The 27,622-nt window shown below is 38.6% G+C and overlaps 1 protein-coding gene across 2 annotated transcripts in view; it reads right to left on the bottom strand.

Annotated features, from left to right (window-relative positions):
* The window catches only part of FAT4 (FAT atypical cadherin 4), a 175,318-nt gene extending 150,533 nt beyond the window's left edge, over window positions 1–24,785 (bottom strand). Inside the window, exons 1-2 of one of the 2 annotated variants that reach the window (XM_040474426.1) lie at window positions 21,633–24,780; window positions 18,967–19,529 (exon numbers count right to left, since the gene is read on the bottom strand). In XM_040474426.1, the coding sequence (XP_040330360.1) occupies window positions 18,967–19,529; window positions 21,633–24,141 (3,072 nt within the window). In that variant the 5' untranslated portion in view covers window positions 24,142–24,780. Of the gene's footprint in view, window positions 1–18,966 lie in introns of both variants that reach the window. The other variant, XM_040474420.1, reaches the window with a different exon arrangement.
* Window positions 24,786–27,622: the final 2,837 nt, after the last annotated feature.

Raw genomic sequence — 27,622 nt, forward strand, 5'->3', positions numbered from 1 at the left:
AACTCACCAATATTTTTCAGATTAATGGATATATATGTATATGTATATATATATGTTATGAAACATAACAATATAGCTATTAAACTATATATAAAACAGTTATGAAACAATTTGACTAACAAATCTTGGCCACTGACCTTGTTCTTTGTAGTGGCAGCCTAAATAAATTTCTTAAGAAAAGAAATATTTTGCAAGTGTATTAAGATGATTTATAATACAGATTGAAATGTGCTGCCTGGTACAGAAAGTAGAAATCCAAAGAATATAGCCATCATTCAGTAATGATAATCTAAACAGTGAGACTGAGCAGACTGAGCAGACTGAGCAGTCAGGAATATAAAAGGAGCCCTAAAAAGTAAAAATATAAATATCTGAATTTTTAAATATAAAAACAAACTAGGAGAAACCTTTTGCACATTAAATAAAAAGTCATATGTTAAAAAAATACTCTTTTAAACACATATATCTCAAGCTCTCAATTTTAAAAATTCTATTTTTAGTTTGTTTTTTAAATATGAAATTCAACATACACTATAAAATTAAGTAAAATATATCATATAATAATTTAATAAATTGACAAATATTATTTTGATTAGAAGTCTACCATTAGAATACATTTACATTAGGTAAGAAACAAAAACCTATAAAAGTATATTTTAATTATTTACTTTAAAAATAATTTAGTTATTAATTTTTCTAAGTCAATGTATTCCTCATGCAAACACATAGTGAAAGAGAGAACTCAGCAATTCTCACATAACCTTGTTTTAGAATGATAAATCAAGTAACTATAAAATTTCAAATCACTACAATCATACTTATTGGCAAACTTAATGAATCTCTTTTGAAGGATAAATTAGTTATTAATAATTTCAGACACTGTAAGACAGGCTTATGTACACAAAATTAGACATTTTTATGTTTTTTTAATTCAGAAAAATAAATGTCTGTAAGTGAAACAGTTCTGACCCGTCAATAAAGAGCTAATTGATTAAATTTATTCATGTTCCGGTGAGTTTTCAGGTTTTCCCTCATGGTCCTAAAATCTGTTTTCCTATTTTTGTTGGTATAATGCTTTGCCCAACCTGTATATATGTAAATATATAAAAAACATTTAATTTACTTGATTATGAAGATTTGTGTGTGTCCTGAACAAGAAACAACAAAAATCCGTCTCTTTGGTAACCACCCTACACGAACATCTTATATTAAATTGTCCACTGAAGAAGGAACTCGGATTCTTATTTTAAGTGTAAATAATAAATATGTAACTTCAGTTACAGGATCTCAATCAAAATTAAAAATAATATTCAAATTAGAATACCAAAAGCTACCATAACAACAGCAATTTCAATTTCATACTTTATAAAATAAAAGCCATTTGTTTAATACTTGAACTATAAGATTTAGAATTGAGTTTAATAAAAATTTTAGTCTCAAAAACATCTTTTTATACAATATTTCATATTGGTACCATCTACGTGGTGCTTTATCAACATCAATTACCATGTTGAAAATTTAGAAGTTTATAGATGATAAGCTAGAATGATTTTATAGTGCTATTTAATGTGCTTCGTATAAAACACTCATATGTAATATTAAGATAATCATGTCTTTACTCCATTCATTCATTCGACCACAGTTTAATAATGCCAAGATCATTATTTACTTCAAAAAAATTATACTTTGTTACCATTTGATGAACTTTTTAAACAAAATACTTCGGAATATTTCCTGTCACCTTTGTTCACAGAACCTCAAAGATTTCATTTTGCTTAACTTTATGTATTCATTTTATAAAATGAAAGAATGAAGGGACATTTAGGAAATCATTAATCTTTTATATATGAGGGAAAGCCACACATAGTCTCAATAAATCAATGTCTTTGGAAGACACAAAAGATTTCTGGTTTAATTCAAAATCCTTTATTTAAAATGCCAAATGTCTCTATATTATGCAGAAGTGTTCCAGATGGCTAGGCACGTGTTTCAATTAAGCTAAATTACAATTTTTTCAACTGTTCTCTTACTCTGTTATGTATAGAATGTGACATGTATAGCTACTGATTGTATCTTGGTTGCTGCAGGTAAAAATTCTTATTTGTGAATATAAATGCTTTTTAGATAAGGGTGAATATACATAAATTTAAAAACATTACACAACATATAAGTCAAAACTTTAAAAAGATCTTGACGGAATGATGGATCCTATTTTTTTTAATAGTTCTATTAATGATTAATCAATTTTCTCATACCTGGACATTTCTATAGTTCCCATGATTTCACTTCTCAGAAAACTTCAGAAATAGGAAACACTTTTAAGACTCCACACTGATAGCAAATGTATAACCATTGCACTAGAATATGAAAACTAAGAGGTCTTCCTCAGATAAGTCAGTAAAGTCTGTAATACATCATTTACTATTAGATCTAATTAATGTAACTGCTTGTATAAAACCTAACCTAGTAAAGAATAACGGTATCTTATAATGAGGTCTGTGGCCATTTGCATCAGAATCACTTGCGGGACTTGTTAAAATGACAGGTTCCAAGGATCTTTCTTGAATCTTATGAAAAACAATCTACATTTCAAATAATTATCTACATAGGGGATTCTGATGTGCATTAAGTTTTGAAAAGTCATCAAACTAAAAGATATCACTGTGTGAAAATTAAGTATTTTAAAAAGTTTAAATTTTGCTTCAGTTGAATATTTCCAAGTAGAAAAAAATAAAAGCTCTGAAAAACTATGTTGAAGAAAATGCTCTTTTTGTACATGCCCATATTTTGTATGAGTCAGTGACACCAGTGATATTTAAAAAAAATATTTTCCAGGTTATTTGCTTAAAGTCCTGCATCAACATTTGGACAATTTTTTAGATTTATGACTCATACCAAAAAAAAAAAAAAAAGACTTAAAGTGTTAGCTTAAAAAGCATCTATGCAATTATATACATATGTATGTATGTAATTTACAAATAATATGCCATTACAATGAAAATATTAATGACTTTTTTTAAAAGTTCCCAAATTGATAAATTTGTTAACAACTTCAGCTGAATTGTGCTATTGGCTGGGATGAGTTCTGCAGTTCATGCCTGGGTTCCAGTCCCTGCTCTTTTTCTTTCTAATTGTATGACTCAAAGTGATCAAATTTGTCCTTCCTAAGCCTAAGTTTTCTCATCTGTAAAATGCTAACAGCAGCATCTATTTCATAGAATTATTTTGAGATTTGAATTAAAAAGCATAGGTAGCCATCAGTTCTCAAGAAATAGTTCATATTGTTTAAGGCGCAGTTGATATTATTGTTCAATAATTATTATTTAATAACCATGGTGTTATTGTTTAATAGCTATTAGCAGAGATGGAAATAATGTTGAAGACAGATGAATGAACGTAGTTCCTGAGCAAGATGTACAAATATGTCATCAAATGTCGTCATGTGCGGAGGCATTTAGGGCAAAGATGGATCTTACGGGCAGAGATGGGAGCAGCACACAATGGACCTGTGTCCTGCTGTAAGGAAGGAGCACACATGAGGACTGAGAAGCAGCCTTACATCAGCTACACTACAGTATCACTGGGATGAGGCCAATAGTGGGCATACCTTAAATCAAACTCCGTTCACTTACATAGGGATTTATAGACGTTTTCTCAGAATATGGACCATGAAAATAATTTGACTTCAAGTAGTTCAAATTATGCAGACAGCCTTAGAAAGCCAGTCACTGAATGCTTACGTAGGATAAATAATCTCAATTGTGTAAAAGCAGATGCTACAATTAACTGGTAAAACTTTTTTCATCATAGCAGCCTTTATGTTTTCGGATAATGGTTTAGGTGATCTTTGTCTTCCTACGATGCTGTTGTCTCTTGAAAATGTGCATCTGGAAAATGCAAATGTCAATGTCTAGTACTGAACAGTATGCCTGGCATATTGAATACTGGAATGGAAGTTGAGAATGGGAAGGCAATACAAAGACAAATACATTGTTTAAAATAAAAAATAAGAACAAGGTCATAACCAAAAAAAAACAAACTTATGATTGCCAGAGGGGAGTTGGGCGGGGGGGGAATGGGTGAAACAGGTGACAGGGACTAAGGGGTGCACTTGCTGTGATGAGCACCCAGTGTTGAATGAAAGTGTTGAATCACTATATTGTAAACCTGAAACTAATATTATACTGTATGTTTACTAATTGGAATTTCAACACAAATTTTAAAAAATCATAACAATGTCCTAATTTAGAAGTCCTTGGTTATCGCCTAAGCGGCAATGTGCAGAAACAAGATTTAGCAAGGTGAACATAGACATTTGGGCAAATGGCCAGGAAAAAGACTAATATCTCTTCATCCTATGTCTATCTTTCATCTTAGAAGAAAACTGGAAATCCTAAGTAGGTTGAATTCTCTACTGGGAAAAACTGCAAGAAAGCTCTCAAATTTGTTCTCATTTGAAGGCAGGAAGAAAAAGATGAGGTATCATTTATGCAGTTCTCAATGTTACATCTTTGAGATATCTTTGATATCTTGCCTGATCAAAGACAAAATTACCATCTATGTAAATGAAAAGGTGACCTAATACTTTGGGGGAATATCCTGTGTACATTTATTCATTTTATTTCTCTAAGCAGCTCTGTGAAATAGGTATCAAAGCATCAGTGTCCTTTTTTGTGAATCTGTGTCAGAAAGTTGTTTTGAGATGCTCCAAATATTGAGAAAATGACTTTAATATTTGAAACTCTTATCAGAACACAGTGTATAAATTGGATAATGTTCATCTGGCTCTGTATCATATTAAAACTTTAAGAAGAATCCTGCAATTTACTTAAATCGTAGGCAAACTTGAGATTTTGAAAACTATGTCACTTCCCTGTCATAGTTAATAATCTTTATTTCCTTAGTTATATATTTCAGCTCAGTAATCACTGTTACTTAAAAATTATTTTTCAACCTGATATATTATAATGAAGAAAATTACCACAGAGGTAATTTTTAATGCGTTTCCTTTAATAATTTTCCTAAAACTAGGAAATAGAACGTATAAGTTTGGTTTTGTTTCCTGTCTGCATGGTATCATTAGAAATGTCATCACAATTCTCCTATAAACAGTAGCTATTTACATACCAGTAGCTGTTTACATTTTTTTTTTTTTTAATCACTGCCTTCTGGACCACACAAGGAGCAACTGAAGGCAGCATCAATAAAAGTAAACCAAAGTCTTAGGAAAGTCTGCACTGCTATGTGTACTGGATATTTTTGTCCCAACCCTTAATAAGTAAAGTGGTTAGAATTCCCTTCCTTTAACAGATGAAGACGCTGTAGCTCAGAGGAGTTTAGTGTCTGCTTCAAGGTCACACAGCATGAAAGGGTAAAGCAAAGATTTGATCAAAATTATTCTGACTCCTAAATTTATGTTTATTTTTGTGTTTAACCATGCATGCACAACTGCACTCAATATTAAGAACAACACGGGACTCCCTCAGAAAGTAAAGTACATGTTAAATTCTTTAATCAAATTAGAAGAAAAATAAATTTAGAAAAACTTAAGTTATGAAAATAAAATTTAAATCATAGTTTTACTTCTCCAAATGTTTGCCTTGTGATTAAAACTTACACTGTTTACTAATATAATACATTTACTTAGGCCGTTTCTTTCAAATACTATGTGAGGTAGAAGGTAGAGACAAGCTAAGAAGTAAAATGTACAATGTGATTTATTTAAATTTAAGTAATGTGTAACAAACACTTCTCTCCCAGAAGATCTCCTGGAAATACTGTTCAATAGCAATACTGCTCCACTATATAATATTTACCACATCATTTTTTTAAACAAAAATGGATTCTTTGAATGTATTTTCTCTTAGTTGCTGAGCAACAAAATATTCTTCATCTCAGTATAAACACACTGCTACACACAAAAAAAAAGTGCTGAGAAGAAATTACAATCATAGACACCTCTATCAGCTCCAGCCATCTGTGTTCAGTTTGACCCAAATTTTTGGCAAGCTTATGTTGTCCCTCCCATCCCAAACCATCGTGTCTTATAAAGAAAATTTTTACTCCTACTTCCTTCATTTTCCAGCAAGTCAGAGGTCAAGTGTGTTCTAAATCTGCCAGGCTCAGACTTCAAATACTAAGGATTCATTGTAATTAACTTACTTGTAATTAATTACAACCTCAGTGGATAAACAAATAACTTTCCCTATTTTATTATGCAAAGTAATAAAATACTAAGTTGCCATTACAATACGAGCAGTTGTGCCCTACTTAGTCATACACATGAAATAGTATTTTAATCTTCTTAGTGAAGAATGTAAGGTAGCATCTTAAAAACTAGCCTATGAATTAACTCTTTGCAGCAATTAAAGGACATAGGCTCTTGCTAATGAAAAATGCTACAATATAGCAATACAGTCAATTCAAATAACATTTAGTAACTGAATCTGTTTCTTAGAAATGTTCTAAGGCACAGATTGCTAGATATGTGCCAAGTGTTTTAAAGAATTGCCTTAAATTTACCAATTATGCCTTTAAAAATACAAGTCTCCTCATACATTAAGCTAAAACTATACTGAAAACCACTGTAAGTCAGGTTTTCCCTGTGATGTGCTGCAGATATGTTAATGTGAAAACCCCAACAAGAATGCTCTTTGTTTGACTATAAAATATTAATCTACCACATGAAATAAAGCCAAACATAAGCACTTTACCAATAGGGAATCTCTTCTGACCCAGACATAAATAATTTGTCAAGATCACACTTTTACAATTTGCCATAAACCCACAGTGAAAGACATTGCAATAAAGAGATGTTGAAAATCTGTCATTGTACTAGTGAGAGTACCACTGACAAAGAAAATAAGATCTCTTTTTAAGAATCTGTGAGACAAATTCCCCTTAGGTCCTGAGGTTTAGAAAAATCTGTATACATTTTGTTTGTTAGTTTAAGTCTATATATTTTTTTGTTAACACTTATGCATGTATGTGTTTGTTTAGTCTTACAACACTATGACTTACATACTTCATCTCATTTCTTTGATTTGGCCTTTAGAAAGCAAACATAAACTCAGTGGGCTACCTAAGCCATACATTTCTGTACACTATTCATATACTCCAGGATTCTTTAGCAATCGCTTATTTTTACTTCCTAGAGATTCATTTAATTATTTTTCTTTTATTGTAATCCGTTTCATGTCCTCTGTAGAATGAAGTGAATGCGTATATAAATGTAAACTCTAATTATTTTGACTAAAGCTCAAAGAGTTATATGCTATAGAACACTACCCCAAGCAAGAGGGAAGGCCATTGTCTCTGAGTATACGCTTATTTTGAAATTTTCAGTTAAGTAACAGAACAGTTTTCTTTTCAGGGAAATGTTTTAACTATGAATTAGATAACTCTCACTTAAGAAATTGCCAGAATTTTTGTGTTTGTAAAAATCAAGGTAATTTTGAAGAAAAGATAATTCTATCTTTGTTTGATGAAGACAATTGGACTTCCATTAAGAGAACTGCATCAAGTAGTTGACAAAAAATATTTTCAAAATAAGTTCATGAATAAACACACAATTTTGCGTTAGTTGATATTTCACTACCACTACTGAGAACTGGAGAGATGAAAATGCCCCATGTAAATCAAAGACAAGGCTTCAAAATGATATGGACAGTGTCTCATAAGCATCTAAGCTTCTAAACAAAGTTTCTGGATTAATAAATTGCTCCACTTAAGGGACTACAACTATTATTGAATTATGTCAAAAACAATAAAATGGCGCATGGATAAATAGCATTAATTTAACCACAGATTGGACAATGTGGTTTCATGTCAAGCACATTGACCAAAGGTCAGAAAGACCCAGATGTGGTCTAGATTTGTGACCACAGCAAAATCATAAAATCCTCTGTGCCTTGTCTTTAAAATGAAGAGAACACCTGACTTACCTCCTTACAGACTTGTTAGGGAAGTCAAGCGGAAAGGAGGATAGGGCTCCACAACACTTTAGAAATAGAAAGTATTCTTTAATGTTAATAGTTCTGTGCATATCTGTATTTTGGAAAAAAAGAGGAGGAATTTACAAATTTTACTGAGTACCTCTTTTTTTCCCCTTGCATTAAGCTATGAAATGGGTATTGTCATTCAAATTTTATACAGGAGGAACATGAGAGTAGCTGTGACAACCTTTGAATTGAGATTTTTCCAAATCAAAAGCATACATTCTGCCCACTATACCTCAGTCACGATGAATTACTAAGCAACATATTCTCTGCTGTATTTTATTAATCAGATTTACTAACATTATTGATGTGAAATGTTGATCAAGGACAGCAAATTTGAAAAAAAAAAAGAATGGCAATACCTAAATTTACTAATATTGAAAGTACTAATTAAAAAAAAAAAACAGTCTATGTATTCATCTTTCTGCTCAAGAGCTACATAATTTATGGCAAGTTAAGATTTGCTCTCTAAAGCAAAACTAGGTAAGTTCCAAGAAAATGAGAAGACCTGCTCATAGTGTAGCTATGTTGCAACATATATTTTAAAATGTTCCACCTCATCAAAATATCTATAAAATAAGAGTTAGTGATCTCACTGTACTTCAGACACTAATGATTTCTGGACTTTGGGTTACAAGGCTTCTTTTTTTTTTTTTTTTTTTTTTTTTTTTTTTTTTAGCCAGTCTAGTTTTACAGCCTCTGTCATTGTATCCAGGAAAATCAATCCATGCCAATTAGCTAGCTTCACTAATTTCAGAAGAAGCTCCATAGCTTGGCTTGAGATATGAAAAATGACTCCTTTACTCCAGCATGCATCTCTGACTTGAGCTCCTGGCATTTAAGCAGCCTATTAGCCATGTGTTCAACAGTAATTCCTGAGTTTATCAAAGATTTACTGAATGTCTGAATAGGGCCAGCCCTATTGTAGGTGCTGGGAATTCAACAGTAATAAACAGATGAAAATTTTCCCCCGTATGGAACATATATTTTGGAGAGAAGACATGTCATAAACAAAATAAAGAAGTAACATATGTGTTATGGTGGGTGATGATAGAGTCTAAGGAGAAACAGAAAGAAGAAAACAGAAAAAGGAAGGTTGAGGGAAGGAGAACTTTGCAAGGTGACTTTGAGAAAAGATGTGAGATAAATTCAAGGCAAGCAGTCCAAGCAGAGGGCACAGCTAGCACTGAGGCTGGAGCACCGGAGGCTGGGGCCTGGAGCCCTCACTCTGGTGGCTGAGCAAACTCAGTAAGAACAGCCAGGAGAAAAAAAAGCCAGAAAAGTAAACAACAAGAGCTGGTCACATAGGGCCTTATGAATTACTGTAAGGATTTGACTTTCATTATGAGTGAAACGGAAAGTCATAGGCTTTTGAGCAAATGAGTGAAATAATCTGACCTGCAACTTATTTTTTTTTTATTTTTTAAAGTTTGTTGGTTTGTTTGTGTATTTATTTACTTATTTAGACAGAAAGCATGGAATGCATGAGTGGGAGAGGGGCAGAAAGAGGGAGATAGAGAGTCCCAAGTGGGAATCTGATCTCATGAACAGTGAGATCATGACCTAAACCAAAATCATGAGTCAGATGCTCAACTGACTGAGCCACCCAAACACCCCTGATCTACATCTGAAGGATAATTCTAACTGCTACACTCAATTAAAGTGTCAAGGACAGAAGTAGGAAGCTCATTTAATTCATTCATTCATTCACCCATTCATGTATTCATTCATTCATTCATTCTACAAAAACTTATTATGTGCCTACTATGTTCCAAGTAACTTTCTAGTCTCTTGAGGTACATCAGTAAACATAGCAGATAAATATACCTGTCCTTGTGGAACTTCATTCTAGTGGGAAATAAGACATAATCAAAATTATAGATCAGTAACTTATATCACACACACACTTAAGCATGTAGATAGATATTTGGATGGATAGATAGATAGATAGATAGATAGATAGATAGACAGATAGATAATTGAAAGTAATGAGATGGATTGACTTCTCATTGGAATAGTATAGATTAGAAAGGGAAACATTTCGAGAACTGATTCCAGGGGCATTCCAACATCTAGCATTTGGGAGATAAGAAGAAGTGGTTAGGGTAAATCCTATAGGGGAAGAATGTGAAGAACTACAGTGGAGAAGGCAGGATGAGGAGGTGGCTACAGTGATGTTAGTAAAGGAAGATTAATTCTCAGTTATAATGTGAGATATAAGCAAATACTGGAAGAGAGGAAATTATCCAAATGAGAGGAAATTATCCAAATAGATATCTAGAGGAAAGAATGTTCTATGTGGAAGGAAGGGCCAGGAGCAAAGGCTCCAAGGCAGATGTGTACCTAGAAAGTCCTGGGAATAACAAGACACCAGTGTGGGTAAAGCAGATAAGCAAGGGAAGAGAATAGTAGGAAAGGATTTTGGAAATTAATGAGAAAATGTCTTCAATAATCTAATAAAAGGATGATAGGGTCTTAGACCAAGGTAGTAAATGGTAGAAGTGCTGAGAAATGATCCAGTTTCTGGACATATTTTTAAAAGATCCAAGATTAGTTAAACAGATGGTACGTAAGGTGGTGAGGAGTCAAAGATGATTCCAAGATTTTTGGCCTGAACAATTAGAAGATTGCAATTGCCATTAATTGAGAAGGAGATGGCTAAGAGTAAAGCAGACTTTTACTGGGGAAGATATCAGGAGGTCAGATTTGGAAATCTTAATTTAAAATAGCTAATAAGAAACCAAACATGATGAATAAGTGGTTGGTTATATAAAAAATGGGATTCAGGAGAAATACATAAGGTAGAAACAAAATTTTGGAGTCATCAATGTATATATGTTATTTGAAACCGTAAGACTGAGATCCTCAAGGAAATAAGTGTACATTGAAATGAGAAGAGTTTCAAGAACTGATTCCAGGGATATTACAACATTTAGAATTTAAGAACATAGAGAGAAGCTGGTAAAGAAAATTGAGAAGAAATTGGTCAAAGAAATAGGATTAAAAATCCACAGTATGATTATTTAGAGGTATGTATACAATAAGCACTGGGAACTGACTATTGGATGTAGAAATGTGGCTATCATGGTGGCCTTGGTAAGAACAATTTTCATTGGAGTGGCAGCAGGGAAGCCTGATGAGGTGAATTTAGAGATAGTAAGAAGAGAGAAGGCAGGTATAGGCAACTTTTTGAAATTTTGCTGAAAAGGGAAGAAAATAATAAATGAGGCAGTAACTGGAAGAATGGGAAATCAAAATGAAGAACGTACAGATTATAGGTCCATTTGTTCAAGCCTAACTGAAATAAAGATTAATAGGGAGCTAAAGTAATCCTACCACTAGATCATTACTTAAATTTAAATTTACCCTGTATTTCTTCAGCCACTGGTATGAAGAAATGTCAAAATATAAAAAGAACTTTTTACACAGTAAATATTGTATGCAGATGAGACTACAGAAAGTATCAACCACTCTTACAATACATAGTGTTCGTCAGTGCTGTGGAGTCAGACTGCTGGGCTCAAATCCTGCTTCCAGTGTAAACCAGATACATAAACTGAACCTCCACTAGCCTCAGAATTGTCATTTGTCAAGTGATGAGACGTTGTCATATGAGTCTCCAACAGTATTGTGAAGGCAAGACAATGCCCAGTGCTTACCACTGTCTGATATAATGTAAGCACTTTACATATGTTAAAATCTATAAATGACAAAACATTTCAGAAAAATATCAAATAATCTGAAACAAATAATCAGTAATAACCCCACTGGTTCCCAACTGCCAGTTGTCAAACAGGGTTTGTAAATGTTCCTCAATTAGTGTTCTTTAATTGTTCCTTAAAGTCTAACTTTTACTCACTGATTGTTTCTTAAATATGGATATCTGTCTGGAAATTGAAAAAGACTGTGTGCCTATAGTCAATTCTTGATTACCACATATTTATTATTGGCCAATTAGATTATATTTCTTCCTTATGACTTTATTGTCCCATTTTGTCTCAGGATCTTAACACAAGGGAAAATCCAACAGTCTTTGCATAATGGTTGCATACATACTCACATATATTATATATGGTAATATATAATATATTACATGTGTGTACTTCATAAAGAATATTTGTCTAATAGAATTTTTTCATTTGTCTCCATTCCTTATACTCTCTCCTTCTTATTTAATCTACTAAAACAGGCCACTGGTGTCACAGATTGCTTAAAGCCTGAAAGCATTAGAAGGTATTTACCATAGTTTATATCGAGGACACTTTAAGGGACTTTTAAACTCATCTTGGCCCAAATCATTTGCCAGTTATTTTTTCCTATATCTACTCACAAGCTCCTAATTCTAAATACTACCTACTTTCATGGTTATTATAAAAAGCTCAACTTTAGATTTATTAATTCTTGGAATAGGGGACCCACCTTGGCGCCTGTGGAATCCTTTAGTCACTAATTCAACAGTCCCTCACAGCTAATGAGGCTCCTAGGTAGTTTTTCATTGTAATGATGACAAAGTGCAAGCTGTAGACAATACAATGAAAAATTGATTCCACAAAACGCTAAGTACATAAATACTTTTCCAAAATATTCTTAGACAAGTCGTCTCAAAATCTATTGGAACAAAATGGAATTAAAATGATTAGGGTTTTAATAAAGGCACAAAAAAAGACATTATAAATTAATCAGAAGATAAATTATGTCTATGGAAATCTATTACCAAAACAGACCAAGTCAAGCTTCCTGAAGCCATGTATAAATGTGGAGCATGAGCTTAATTGGCCATCAGTACTCCTGTTTGTAATACACATTTGCCCATGTCTTGAAAATTTAATCACAATATCTTGTTTAAAAACATATCAATAAGAAAAAAATAAAATCGGAAAAAAATCACAGGTTGTTTTTTTAAAAGAACACTCTGGAGACCAAAAGCAGAAAAGCAATAAAATGTTTTCTTCCTTTTAATATAAGCCTCACAGTCCATCCATTCCAACATCATCATATTCTGTGGAGTGTAAGATTTGTCATCTGTTAATCCAAAAACGGATTCTCCACCTTAGTAAATCACAGCAACTACTTCCAAACTGTACAGTACTGTGGATTAGGAGAGGCACTACCCATACCTGTGCCCTTCATTTGTCTCCAGGTCCCCTCTCCTGTTCTGACCCTTCCTGCCTGCTCCAGAGGCACCTCCACATGTCCCGATTTGGGCTTGCTACCACCACTAACTGACCCATAACGATGTACAGAGTCTGCTGATGGCCATGACTAAAGCAGGAGAAAACCAGGTTTCCCTTAGTTCAGACAATATATACTACTACTTTTCAAAGACTGTTTAACAATAAATAAGGGCATGAAAACAAGATTACTAAAAACATTATATATATACATATGTATATATATGTACATATATATACACATGTGTATATATATATGTACATATATATACACATGTGTATATATATATATGTACATATGTGTATATATATATATATATATATATATATATATACTCAAATCTACAGAGTAAAGCGCCCTTCTTTTAACTAAACCCAGATTGCCCTGGCTTTACAGAATAGTAGGTGTGCGTACAAATAATGGACTTAGCAAGTCCGGATGTGATTTTCCTTTCTATCTATCTGAATTAAAGCAAATTATTTAACTTTTCTGAGACTGTTTCCACAGCTGTGAAGTGGGAATGATATTACCAGTGTTACAAGGCTCAAATAATACATTCGCGAAGCACTTAGCACAATGACTGAACATAGCAATACTTAATACATGTTATTATAATTTACTATTGTTATTACTTTAATATTATTATTTACCCAGTTCTGTTGCTTACATTTTCCCTGTAAGGGATGATACACAAGATATATAGATATTTAATCTAAGGGTCACTAACTCTGTTTCTAAAGCCTCTAGAAGACAACCATTTCTTTTTTTATTTTTTAAGCTTATTTATTTACTTTGAGAGACAGTGAGAGAGAGAGATTGTGAACAGGGGCAGTGCTGTCTCTACAGAAGGAGAGAGAGAGAATCCCAAGCAGGGTTCTCACTATCAGCAGGAGCCTGACGTGGGGCTGGATCTCACAAACCGGAAGATCATGACCTGAGCCAAAATCAAGTCAGACACTTAACCAACGGAGCCACCCCTGTGACCTGAAGACAATCATTTCTAAACTTGGGTCTTCAGCACAAATCTTACATATGTCCCATCATTCCTCTTAGAAATCTCGATGGTGTTCATTGTGAAAATAAATTAATTTATTCAATAATAAATAAATTAAATAAAAATAAATTAATTAAGTATCAAATTGCTGAAACTCATTTCTAATTGGTAATGTCATAATCCGTTCACCTAATATCCTAAACACGCTCTTAATAGACTATTTCTGGTGGCCTTTGTTAAATGGAAATGTAAAAATCTCATTACCTAGGCCAATGGTTCTCCCTTGGTGCAAATGGGGCTTAAGGCATACCAGAAACCCATTAGAGAGGCCTGGGAAGTCAAAACTGTCTTTGTAATAATGCCAAACAGTGCTCGCCTTTTTCTCTATTGACATGTATACTAGAGATGCAAAAGCAACGATGGGCAAAACCGCTGGTGCCTTGGCGCAAATTAAAGCAGTAGCTCTAGAGTATTCCAGCAGCGATTGTATTCTTCACCGCGAGGCACTGACAGAAAAAAATGCAGTGCCGGTTTCACATAGAAACCGAAGAAAAATTTTTGAAGAAGTATCAAAATTATTAAATGTATTAAATCTAGGCCCTCAAAACTCCATGTTTTCAACATTTTGTATGACAAATAGTAGAATGTGCACAAAGAATCATGAATCTGTACCTCAGTACTGGAGTTGTCTCAAAGAAAAGCAGGTGTATGATGCACTGCAAGCTAAGCGAGCTGCTTTATTTATGGAATACAGTTTTTACTTGAGAACAAATGACAGGGAAACTATACATTTTTAGACCTGGATATGTGTGGCAGACATTTGTTCATTAGCGGATGAACGAAGGGAACCCAACACCTCATGGAAAACAAGAATATAAGTTGCTGATAAAGAAAATTTGAGCTTTCAAGTAAAAATTCAAATTCTGAAAAACTTCTAAGCATTGTCAGGATGTTGAGAGTCCATATACAAAGATCTTCTTGATAAGATTCTTACCGGTTATACCAATATTTTCCAAATGATCAATTCCTGATATTTCTAAGTCATACATAGGTAAAAAAAAGATCCATTCAAAATGCAAGGTCAGACAGGTATTTTTATGCAACCAAGTATGAAAAGTTCACTAAGAGGGTTTCAAATTCCATGCTGTAAGTAAGTTTTAGGAAGCTGCCACTTGTGGACTTCTGGTGTAGTATCAAAAGAAAATTGACAATCATCTGAAAATAACGTATGTCTCCCTTATCCAACTTCATAGACCTGAGTGAGATGGGTTCTTTTCATATACTTTAATCAGAACAATGTAATACAATGGAATGAATGAGAAGATTTGAGAATCCAGCTGTGTTCTCTTAAGCCAGATATTAAAGGGATTTCTGAAAATGTAAAACAAAAAAATAATGTCCCTTTTTCCATTATCTTTTAAGTTTGCAGAAACATTTTCAATAAAATAAGACTATGTGTTTAACATGATTTTTAAACAAACTAATAAATATTAAAAAATTTTCTCAGTCTTAACGTTCAAAATGACAAAGATCAGTAGATAAGACACACCTAAACAAAACCCCTATGAAGTCCTTGACAATTACTAAGAGCATAAAGGGGTCTTGAGACTAACAAATTTGATAACTTTGAGCTGGACACATACACAGTCTCTCCTTCCATTTAAACCCTTATTCCATGTGACACCACCCACCTAAGTTTCCCTTTCCTCTTTGAGTGTTCTGACAATGCTCAATATGCTAGTGGAACAGAGATGATTGGCATGTCCTTATGTTCTCAGTTCAATTCATTGTCAAGATCGAGTTTACTAACTTCCTCCATTTCCCCAGCTTCTCTCTGTCAAGTTATTCTTGAGGCAAAAGAAAACATATTCTGGTCTTAATTCTTCTATAATCTCATTTAACAACCATGTACTGAGCACCTATTACACCTCAGGTATATACTACACTCTGAGATAATAAAGATCAATGAAACAAAACCTCTGACATGGTTGAGGTCCAACCAAGTCCCTAAGTTCTATGTTTTCATACAATATGTATTTAAAAAGAAATGTTCATTGAAGTACTACATCCCTATTTTTTGTTGAACCTAGAAAAACAATACAACCTTTATATCAGTTGTTCTAACATAATCAAGATTTTCTAAGAATACTAAGACCCAAAAGTATAATAAACCTTGTATCTGCGACTCAGAAGCCAGTCTTTAAAGACTCCTATTTATATCAAAGCTTTAGATGTGAAAAGTAGAGTAAGTGAAGGTTTACAACTGGACAGAAATCTGGAATGAACAAAATCAGAGCCAGAGTCCCCTGCCTCTCTCCACAAGTGTCAGAGTTTAAAAAAAAGAATGTAGATTAAATCATTTCTCTTTTACCCACTGACCCTCTGCTTGCCAATGGAATGTGATCAGCCATGACTCCAGCCAGAAACCTGAGTAAGCAACCCAGGCTCCTATCAGTGCACATGAATCTTTTTTTTTTTTTAATGTATTAGAGCAAAGTTTGCACTTGAGAACAACTGAAAAATCATCTCTGACAACCAGAGGTAACTTATAACTTATCTCTGCACAATCATGGTAAATTAATTGAGCAGAAGGGAAAAAGAACTTTATTATATATACTTGAATGATACAACCAACAATAATATGAAACTCTAGCTTCCAACTACTGCTTTCAATATTCTTTGGAGAAACACATTTGCTTTTAATTATAGGAGTGGTTGGAGCTTTGGAAACTCAAACTTGGTTTACAATTTCAGCACTTTAGTTCACAGAAAATACCCTGAAAGTTTTTTTTTTCTTCTAAAAAATCACCATAATGAGTTACCTCAGATTTTTAAATAAATAGGGTGCAGTTAATATGAACAACTTTTTATATTGGTGTTATTTGATATTAAAAAAGTAACAGACATACTATTCCCTATTACTAGCAAAATGACTTATAATTATTACTTTTTAATTCTCATACCTATTGCAGAGACAGTAGTATTTAATAAACTTAAGCTAAGTCATTCTTTGCATATTTAATGAATAAATAACAAGACAAAATAAATCTAATGATACCAGTGAGCATTTAGTCTCATTCTCCATGTTGTTCTAATAAACTGTAATGCATTGAACCAAACAACAACAGCCAGTAACATAATTTGTTTTACAGTTTAATAAATTCATCTAAAGTCTAAAATGACTTAATTGCCCATCCTGAATAAATATTTCAGTTTTCAAACTACTTAAATCTCCTTACCTAGTAAATAATCCCTGAGAAGGAAGGTGGAAATAGAGGGTCAGTTAATGTGAGGGATGGCCTGAAATTAATATAAAATTACATGTAAATCATGGGCTAAGTTACATCAAATAGTTCACCATATAAGCCATGTGTTAAGATCTTTAAAAAGCTAATTAGGTAAAAGAGGACATTTGGGTTACAAGTCCCTTCAGGGCTATGTATGTAAGATAAAACTGAATTGCACTTAGAATTATATCTCTAAGAATTATATCTCTATTAAGAATTATATCTCTAATTATATCTCTAATATCCTCTAGGACATAAAGATGCTGCTCTATGTGCAGAATAGATACAGCTAGCTATTACAAAAAAAAATCACAAGGGATTAAAAAGATAGTAATAATAAAAGAACATTTTAAATGAAGAAAACCCCTCACCTCTTCCCCGCCCCCCAAGAAAGAAAGCAAGAAAACAAATACGTAAGCCTCAATTTTACTAGTATATTGTGTCTGGGTTACTGCCAAGTATCACAAACCACACTTGATATTTTGTGTTTTTGGCTGAGTGACACTAGAATGTCTTTGAGGGGAGTGGAGGAAAAGAAGAAACTTAGAAAACAATGAACAAGAGCTTTCCAGAGGATAGCTGTGTGATTTCTAGTTGATTATCAAAACAACTTTGGAAGTAATTTAATTAAAATACAAATCAGTAATACATAGAGGTAGTAGCCTAAAATACACCCCAGGGAAGACCAGGCTTCGAATTCTCTTGGCATATGCCAGAGACCCTAACTTCTTACCCATCAGCAGACAGAACAACATATGCCTATAGCATAGTGCTGAACACATATTTGTATCAAGAAGCACCTTCTAATCTCTGATAATTCACAGCACATTACACGCTTTCATTCAAGAGGGAAGAGAAAGGATTACCCTAAGTCAGAAGATAGTGCCTCCAGTGTAAAAGCAGATGAAATCAGGAATCTCCCCAAACTTGGCTCAGCACATTAAAATTAGTCACTGTCTATAAAGAAGCTGCCAAGACTGCTGAGGATGTGAAAGTTAATACTGTCCTGATGTAAACTGCCAGTCTGTACTGTGTTTGCGTTACACCCCTCCCAAAAAACTATGCTTATAATGCTGATTTCTACCAAACTTCTTCAGTTTGGAATAGAAATTTAAGCCTGAAATTGCCCATTCTCTACTAGACTTCCTTACTGAGAGGTGTCTAATTAGTGCACTGATTTAATTTAGATACTGTTTTCTGTTTTGTTTTTTTTTGTTTGTTTGTTTCTTTGTTTTGCACTTATGAAATGGCTAGATTTCTCCTTGGCCTTATACATATGATTGCAATGAGGTGAAGTATAAGATAAAAACTGTTTACTGTTTGGCTTTGACCAAGATTAAAGCTAAATTTTATGTGATTCTTGTTAGTTTTTGTAACAGAACACTTTATATGCTCCTGCCAGTATTATTAACAGTAAACATTGAAGGTAAATAATTGTAGAAAGCAAACAGAAAGAGAACAATCTTTCTAAAAAGCACATCAATAAATAGTTCATAAATGACTACAAAATCATTACCTCTGCTCTCTGTGTTCTGGGAAAAGCAGTTGACTTTTCTATGGCATAAACATCCACCAGGTAAAGACATGCTCCTTGCTCCCGGTCCAGAATGGCTGCAGTCTGAATTATGCCAGTTTGTCGTCCAATAGTAAAGAGACGTCCAACAGTTTTTTCTTCACAACGAACTGAAACAATATAATACTCCACTGGGGCTTCAGATCCTCTAGGGCTAGCTGCTTCTATTGATATTACATTGGTACCAATGGGCTCACCTTCCTTCAAAATAGTTATATATTTGGGTTGAGTAAAAACAGGTCCATCAAGGCCTTGAAGAATGATGGTCAATTCAGTGGTTGATTTCCTCCTTTCCGGGCCAAGGTCTGTTGCTGAAACTATGAGGTTATAGATCAGCTGTGAAGGCACCAGTGCTGAAGCCACTCTCAAGTCTCCACTGTAACGATCCACAATGAAGGTGTCTGTGTCCCCATTGATGATCTCATACTCCACTTCTCCATTAGCCCCTTCATCTGGGTCCGCAGCCATTATTGTTGTCAGGACAGAACCAATCACAGCTGAAGGGTCTGCAGCAAGGGCATTTTGTGATATAAACATTGGAACGTTGTCATTGAGGTCTGTGACCAAAATGGTCACGTTTTTCAAAGCATACCGTCTAGTTTCTATAGGCACAGCTTGATCATTGGCTTTTACAGTTAACTCAAAGAGATTAGCAAATTCCCGATCTATTTCAGCATTAGTATATATAGTGCCTTTGACTTCATCTATGCCAAAGTGGTTGCCCCTGGGCATCTGTTGAATGATCGTATAGGATAGTTGCCCATTAATGTCTGCGTCAGGGTCATGTGCAGTCACTGAAATGACAGACGTTCCAATGGGAATGTTCTCAACAATAGACTTGAAAATATCCCCAGGAGGAAAGCTAGGAGGATTGTCATTAAAGTCCCTCACATGTATAACCACTGACATTGTAGATGAACGAGGAGGCCTTCCTTGGTCTTTTGCTGTTATATTTAATTTGTACAAAGACTGTGTTTCAAAGTCCAATTTTTTGGCAAGAAAAATACTGCCAGTGTTTGGGCTTATGCTAAAAGTTCCGTGGTTGTTAGTTCCAGTAATACTATAATGTAAATCAGCATTGTCACCTGAATCTGAGTCAGTTGCAGTAACAGAAGACACGAGTTCACCAATTCTCATGTTTTCCAAAACATCAACAAACAGCGTTGATTTAGGGAAAGAAGGGGTATTGTCATTTTCATCTAAAATATCAATATTTAAGGTACAGGTTGAGTTGAGGGAGATTGCACCTGAATCCACTGCTTGAATTACAAGGGAATAGGCAGGTGTTGCTTCATAGTCTAATTTGCCAATTAGCGTCACCTGACCAGAGGTACTGTCTATAGCAAATTGTCTTTCTTCATTTCCTTTCATTACAGAGTAATGAATAAGTCCATTATTACCTTCATCAACGTCTGAGGCAGATACTCTTAAAACTTGTGTCAGGTTGGCTGCTGACTCTGATATTGTAGCTTGGTAGAAGTCTTTTAAAAACTTGGGAGCATTATCATTTATATCCTTCATGTAAACATGTACTGTAGCCTGATCCTTGAGAGGCTGAGGGAGCCCCTGATCTGTTGCAATGACTGTAAAGCTGAACACTGCAGTCCCTCTCTGCCTCATGAGAGACTCCCTGTCAAACTGACGAGTATTAGTAATTTCCCCACTAACAGCATGCAACTCAAAATCTGGCTGCACCATTTCAAAAGAATACCTTACTTCTCCATTTGGCCCAAAGTCTTTATCTATAGCATTTACTTTGCCCACAAATGACCCGGCTCTCTGTTCCTCTTCAAAGTAAAATGTGTAATTCGTACTGTTAAAAAGAGGTCTGTTATCATTTACATCTTCTAAAATTACAGTAACATTCACAGTAGCACTAAGGGGTTCCACTGCTCTGTCAGAAGCAACAACCAGTAAAACATATCTGTCTTGAAGTTCACGGTCCAGTTCACTCTTTATATACAATTGACCATCTGGGAATATGCCAAAAGCATCCCCTGTATTTCCTTCAGCAATGCTGTAGGCAATTTCACCATTCGCTCCTGAATCCTTATCAAAAGCTTGCACTTTAAAGAATCGAGAATTCACAGGTTCTGACTCAGAAAGGGTGACCTCATAAGAGAGTTGGTCAAACACGGGTGGGTTGTCATTTACATCATGAACATAAACCGTTAAGATGAAACTAGAGGAGAGCTGTGGGACACCCATATCAGATGCCACGATCTCTATTTGGTAGGAACCAGCATGAACATCCAGGGGACCTAGCAGACTAATATTACCATTCTTTTCATTGATAGTAAACAGGTTCTTGGGGTTCTGCTTCAGGCTATAGAGTACCATGCCATTGACACCTTCATCAGGGTCCACGGCTTTGGCTTGGAAAATGCTGTGACCTGCCTGCCAATTCTCCACCACGTTTACACTCTCTACTGCCTGGAGGAAATGAGGAGAGTTGTCATTCAAATCCTTAACTGTTATATTAACCATAGTGTCTCCAGTCACTGTGCCCCCACTGGCCACTACTTTCAGCTGATAAAAGGATTGCTCTTCTCTGTCAATCACACTTGCCGTGGTAAGCTGCCCAGTGACCTGGTTGATAGCAAACATACCTTTCTGATCCCCAGTAGTAATGACATAACTGATGTTGGCATTGAGATCCATGGTAGATGCAGACACACTACCCACATGATATCCCAGAGCCACATTCTCAAAGACCACGAAGCTGTAGGCAGCCTGGCTGAATACAGGCGGGTTGTCTTGAGTGTCCAGTACAGTGATGGTTACTATTGCCTGGTTGGGAGACTGCAAATTGCCACCATCAGTAGCCACTATTTGCAACTGGTAAGCTGTTTTTTCTTCTCTGTCTAGGGCCATTCTTGTAGAAATAACCCCACTCTGAGCGTTGACTTGAAACCGAGACCTGTCCCCGGCTGATATACTATATTTGACAGTTCCATTGAGACCCAAGTCTGGGTCAGTGGCAGACACTGTAGTGATGTAACTTCCTCCAGGCTCATTCTCCTGGATATGAGCAAAGTACTGGACTGGGTAAAACACAGGGCTGTTGTCATTCATATCCAGGAGACTCACGTTTATTCGAGCCATTGAGGACTGGGGAGGGGAGCCCAGATCCGTGGCCAGGACCAATAGGGAGTAGAAAGCTTGCTCCTCTCTGTCCAAGGAGGCGACAGTGCTCAACCTCCCAGACACAGGATCCAGGCGGAAGGATCTCTGGTCAGTCTCGGCCTCTTGCAGGGAGAAGCGCACTGTCCCGTTGTCACCCAGGTCCCTATCAGTTGCCCTGAGCACCAGTAGCTCTGTCCCTGTTGGGGCATTCTCAACCACAGACACATCATACCCTTCTGGCTGGCTAAATACTGGCTTTTCATCATTCACATCCAGGAGAGTCACTACAAGTTGGGCATAGGAAAACTTGGGGTGAACCCCCTGGTCCCGAGCACTGATATTCAGTACAATCTGGGAAGCAAGTTCACGGTCCAAGCCCCCAGCAACCCCAGTGGTCACCAGGCCACTATGTTCACTGATATGGAACCAACCTAGTCCATTGCCAGAGACGATGCTGTAACGAAGATTAGCATTGAGACCAGAGTCGCCATCAGTGGCAGATACTCCACTCACATAGCTTCCCGGGGGCGCCTCCTCGCTCAGGTTCACTCTGTACACCTGCTGCGCAAAGACAGGAGGGTGGTCATTGATGTCATTTACGAAAATCACCAGGCTTGCCACAGAAGAACGCGCCTGGACCGCTGCGCCAGGGGGCGCCCCGTAGTTATCTGAGACCGAAACTGTCAGGTTGTAAGAAGGAATGCGCTCTCGGTCTAGGGCGCTGGCCACTTTGATGAGGCTCAGGTTCGGCACTTTGCTGCTCTGCACCTCAAAGTGGCGCTGCTCATTGCCCCCTAGAATCTGCACGGAAATGTTCCCGTTGGCCGCGGGCGAGTCTGCGTCCGTCACGGTGAGCAGAGCCACCACAGTGCCCACTTGAGCGTTCTCATCTACCGAGGCGTAGCGCGAGGTGGCGGGGAAGTAGCGGAATTTCACCACCGGGTCATTGTCGTTGACATCCAGCAGCTGAATGAGCGCCTCGGCACGCCCAGTGAGGGAAGGCACGCCTCGGTCCATAGCTTGCACGGTAAGCGAGTACTGGCGCCTGGCCTCGAAGTCCAGGGGCTCCCGCACCGTGATAAGCCCCGTTTCGGGGTCCATTTGGAAGGGAGTTCCCTCGTCCTGCAGCCGATAGCGGATGTCCGCATTGGTGCCCTCGTCCGCGTCCGCCGCCGCCACCTGGAGGACGCTGGAGCCCACGGCCGCGTCCTCAGGCACCCCCGCCTGGTAGTGGGAACTGCCAAAAACTGGGGGGTTGTCATTTATGTCTTGCACAGTCACGTTTACCTGGAGGTAGCCCCGTCGCTTCGGCTCGCCCTTGTCCTCCACTTCCACCAATAGCTGGTACTGCGGTGTGACCTCGCGGTCCAGCCCGCCCTTGGACACGAGATGCAGAAACGCACCCTCGCCGCTCGGGTTCAGGGTGATGTCCAGGCGGAAGCGCCCCGCCTCGTTGCCCTGGATGATGCGGTAAGAGCGATGGTCCACACCGTTGGAGCCGATGTCCGAGTCGGTGGCCGTATCCAAGATGACTTGGCGCCCGCTGCTACTGTCCTCCTTGAAAGTGACCACGATGGAGGGGTCGGGGAAGACGGGGGCGTTGTCGTTGAGGTCCCGCACCAGCACTCGCACTTCGGTGGGGTAGGTGGGAGAGCTGGAAAGGACCACCAGGTTGATCACGTCGCTGGGCAAGCTCTCGCGGTCGATGGTGGCGGTGGTGTAGAGGGCCCCGGTGCTACTGTTTATGGCAAACAGGGCGTGGCTTTCGCTGAGCCGGTAGGTGAAGCCGGGGCGCGTCTGGATGGTGCCCACCAGCGTGCCGGGAGGCTGCTCCTCCAGCACTTGGAACACCTGGCGCTGCTCGGCCCCGCTGACCCGGGCCGGCCCGGGGAGCTGTGAGAGCAGCCAAAAGACCCGGAGGAGCTGAAATACCGACAGAGTGGGCAGCTGGAGCCACGGGCGTCCAGGAGCCCCGTCTGCTGCCAAGTCCATGGTCCTGGCTCCCTGGAACGGTGTGATGAAGAGAAGGAAGAAACGAAGCGAAAAGAATAAGAGCAGGGATTAGGTAGCCTCAGCAAATACTGAGGCTGATAGCTCTGCGAGCTCTATTTCAAAGACCCTCCAGCCCAGCAAAAGCAAATCGCGTCAGAGAAAGGCTCCAGGTAGCCATCTGGACTTGTAGGACGAGAGAGATGCCCTGACGAAAAAGCGTCCAGGCATTCCGCGGGACACTCCAGTGCGCTGATGAATTCCCAGAAAAGTTTCTCAACCCCCCTACATTCTTCCCCGCCTTTCACTTTGTTTTAGAATCCAGACAGTCTGAGCGTTTTCGCCCGGCTATGGACGTGGATCGGGAGAGGTTGCTTGTATTCAAGGTATATGAGGAATCATTGCAAACAATTGTCTTCAGAAACTTTAGAACTTACCCGGGGCGACGAAACCGAAGAGGCAAGGAAGAACAAACGTCGGTAGCGGTAGCGACGTGTGGAAAGAACAATTGCGCACGGGGGAGGGGGATGGTGGGGCACCAGGAGATTATCGAATTCCTTTCCCCAAAGCTGGAGACGAGGGGTTTCCTCGAGTCCCCACTCCTGAACAGCAGGGCTGCAAGGCCCCTCCAACAGGGCTGCACAAGTGGCCGCTGCGAGCCCCGGCGCCGGCGTCGGCGCTCCTGCAGCCGGAGATTGCGTTCGGAGCGCTGGCGTTGGAGCTAGGGCTCCGGTACCCGGGAGCGCTCAGCTCCGTCCCTTCGCCTCCAGCCGCCGCCGCCGCCGCCCCTGCTGCGGCTTCGAGCCGGTGGTCGCGCGCAGGCAACATCCACTGCTCCCCACCATTTTTTTTTTTTTTTTTTTTTTTACCTCTGCCGAGGTGCCTGCCGACTCATTATTTGTACATCCAAATCGAGTGCAGGTTCGTCCCCCTTTCTTCTGGGCCTCGCAGGGGTCGGGCAGGAGCAGCGCGCGGCCCCCGGGTCCCCTCCCCTCACCATGCCAGGGGGATCGGTTCTCCGGCGGCCCGGGTCAGACGCCCACTCTAGCGCGCCTCGACCCTGCCCGCGTTATCTTTGCTTTTATTGTCCCGTGTCAGTTTCACTTTGTAATCCACGAGCCTTTTTGTTTGGGGCGGGGGGGAGGGGGGTGGCTGGTCCCTCTTTCTCCTTCACCGCTGGCGGTGGAGGCGGGGAAGTCGGCGCTGGGCTGTGGCGGCGCCCGTGGCAGCTCCGGACGGCGCCTGTCAGCGCTCTCCTTCTCGCCCGCCCGGGATGAAGGTGGAACCGCTGTGGAGCTGGAGCTCAGCGAGCCGCTCGCCACCTCCGGCTGGTCCCTCACGCTCTCCCCGCCTCTTCCCCGCTGCGCGCACACAACCGCGCGCGCACACACACACACACACACACACACACACACGCACGCAGCGACCGTCGCTGAAACACAAACAGAGGGGGAGGGCAGACCGCGAGCTGGAGCAGCACTGCGAAACTTTGCTCGCCGCTCATTGATCCCCGCACTTTAGTTCGCCCTGACTCCCCCTAGCTCCGGGTCCTGTCACCTACTGCCCCTCCCTCACCCCAGCCCCATTGGGCCGGAGCTCAGGCAGCCCCGCCTGGAACTCCTACCGCGAGCGCTCGCCGGCTCTTTGGGCCTCCGACTGGCTTCTCAGGATGCTAATCACTCCAGCCTCCCGGAGGACTGTAGGCGGTCGGGGGTGGGAGCCCGGCGAGTCGGAGGCGCTGAGAAGGGGGATGATTTTTTTTTTCCTTTTTTTTTTTTTCTTCCTTTCTTTTTGGTCAAATCTTGGCCGGCGTCAGAGCAATAACAGCAAAAAGCTGCCGCAGGATAGATGGGGGTGGGGTCAGGTTTGCAGATAAATAACTTTAGTGGCGGGGTCTGAGGGAAGACCGTTAGGTTGTTATGCTAGTAATAACTCAGGGGTAAGGGGGTCGAGAGAAATAAAAGAAAGGCGGGGGGTGAGGGTCTGTTAGAGCGGGGAGGAAGGATTAAGCAAAGCCTGTCTGGGAATGCACAGTGCAGATTTGCTTTAACCATTTCCTGCCTCCTCTCTTTCGATGGGAGGGGAGAGAGCTGCTGCGCAACGTGACCCTACAGAAGCCAAACCAAGTCGTCCCCGTTTTTCCTCTGTCTACAGAACGAACTCCCTGAAGTCCAGGGCTAGCCAGACCCTAACCCTGCACCCACTGGCCCCCTCCCCTCCCTTCCAGGTGACGAGGGGCATCAAGGCCTTAGTACCAATGGCACTTTGGACTTCCTATAGGAAAAGCCAAGGGAACTCAGTGTTTGTTTTGTTTCCCTTCCCAAATGGATCCCAGGTGCCAGTAGCTAAACCTTGCAGTTTCAACAATAACAATGATAGCCCTTTGGAAAGATGGAGATCTTTTCCTGTTGCAAAGTTTGGAATTTTGATCTCTGTTGGAGTATTTCCCCCTTGACATTTTGTAACCAAAGGAATCCTGATGAAGTTTTGTTTCCTTTCGTGTTTTTTTTTTTCTTTTTGTCTGGGGAAAGGATAGATATGAGAAAAATAGAAATAAATAGAATGAAATCAAACTTTAAGAATGCCCATGTGCCACGTACTGCACTCCAATTAATTCCTGTGCTATCTACTGTGGCTAATTTTTGTAGTGGCATGAATTGCTTCATTAAAAAAGAAAAAGTGACTGTTCATCAGGTGAGTATTCTTTCCCCTTTAAGGGAAACCATATAAAAAATACGAATTTAAGCCAAGGAATGCAAATATAGGGCATATGTCATACATTTCTGCCACAGTGACCCCACCAAATTTAAAACTTTTCTGAGCCCTGACGTGATTCAGCTATGAGTAAATACTGCCCTCTGCTGTTCTCTGTCAGCCTGACATCCTTAGTCTCCTGGTTTCTTGCTGAAAATTAAATGCAGAGGCTAGAGAGATCTGGTTACAAGGCTAATTCCTCCTTCTTGCCTAGGGATAGTGGCAAAGAAAAAAAGACCTTTAGGAATCTCCTAATGCCTTTCCTTATTTAAGGGGAAAAATAAGGTTAAGAGCAATAGAGCAGACAGAAAATTCAGGTCTTCTGATGTAGACAGAAGAAAACTGTAAGACTAATGGAAATCTGAATACTAACAATGCTTTGAGCGATTCCTTTGTTTAGGTTAGAACATTCACTTTTGCATATACATATATGTATAATGACATATACAGAGTATATAACGAGTGAATTGGAAACAAAGTTAAATTTCAACATTTCTGTATTTTTAGGACTTGAAAACTTTTAAAAACTTTTTAAAACATTGGAAGGTTTTATTTTATTTTATTTTACTTTACTTTTTAAGTTTATTTATCTTGAGAGAGAGAGAGAGAGAGAGAGAGAGCGCACACATGTGTGCAGGCGCTTAAGGGGCAGAGAAAGACAGGAAGTGAGAGAATTTCAAGAAGGCTTTGTGCTGTCAGCATAAAGCCAGACACTGGGCTCCTTCTCACA

Source organism: Herpailurus yagouaroundi, unplaced genomic scaffold (genome assembly GCF_014898765.1).
Source record: "Herpailurus yagouaroundi ecotype Mexico unplaced genomic scaffold, PumYag 28, whole genome shotgun sequence".
Lineage (NCBI taxonomy): Eukaryota > Metazoa > Chordata > Mammalia > Carnivora > Felidae > Herpailurus > Herpailurus yagouaroundi.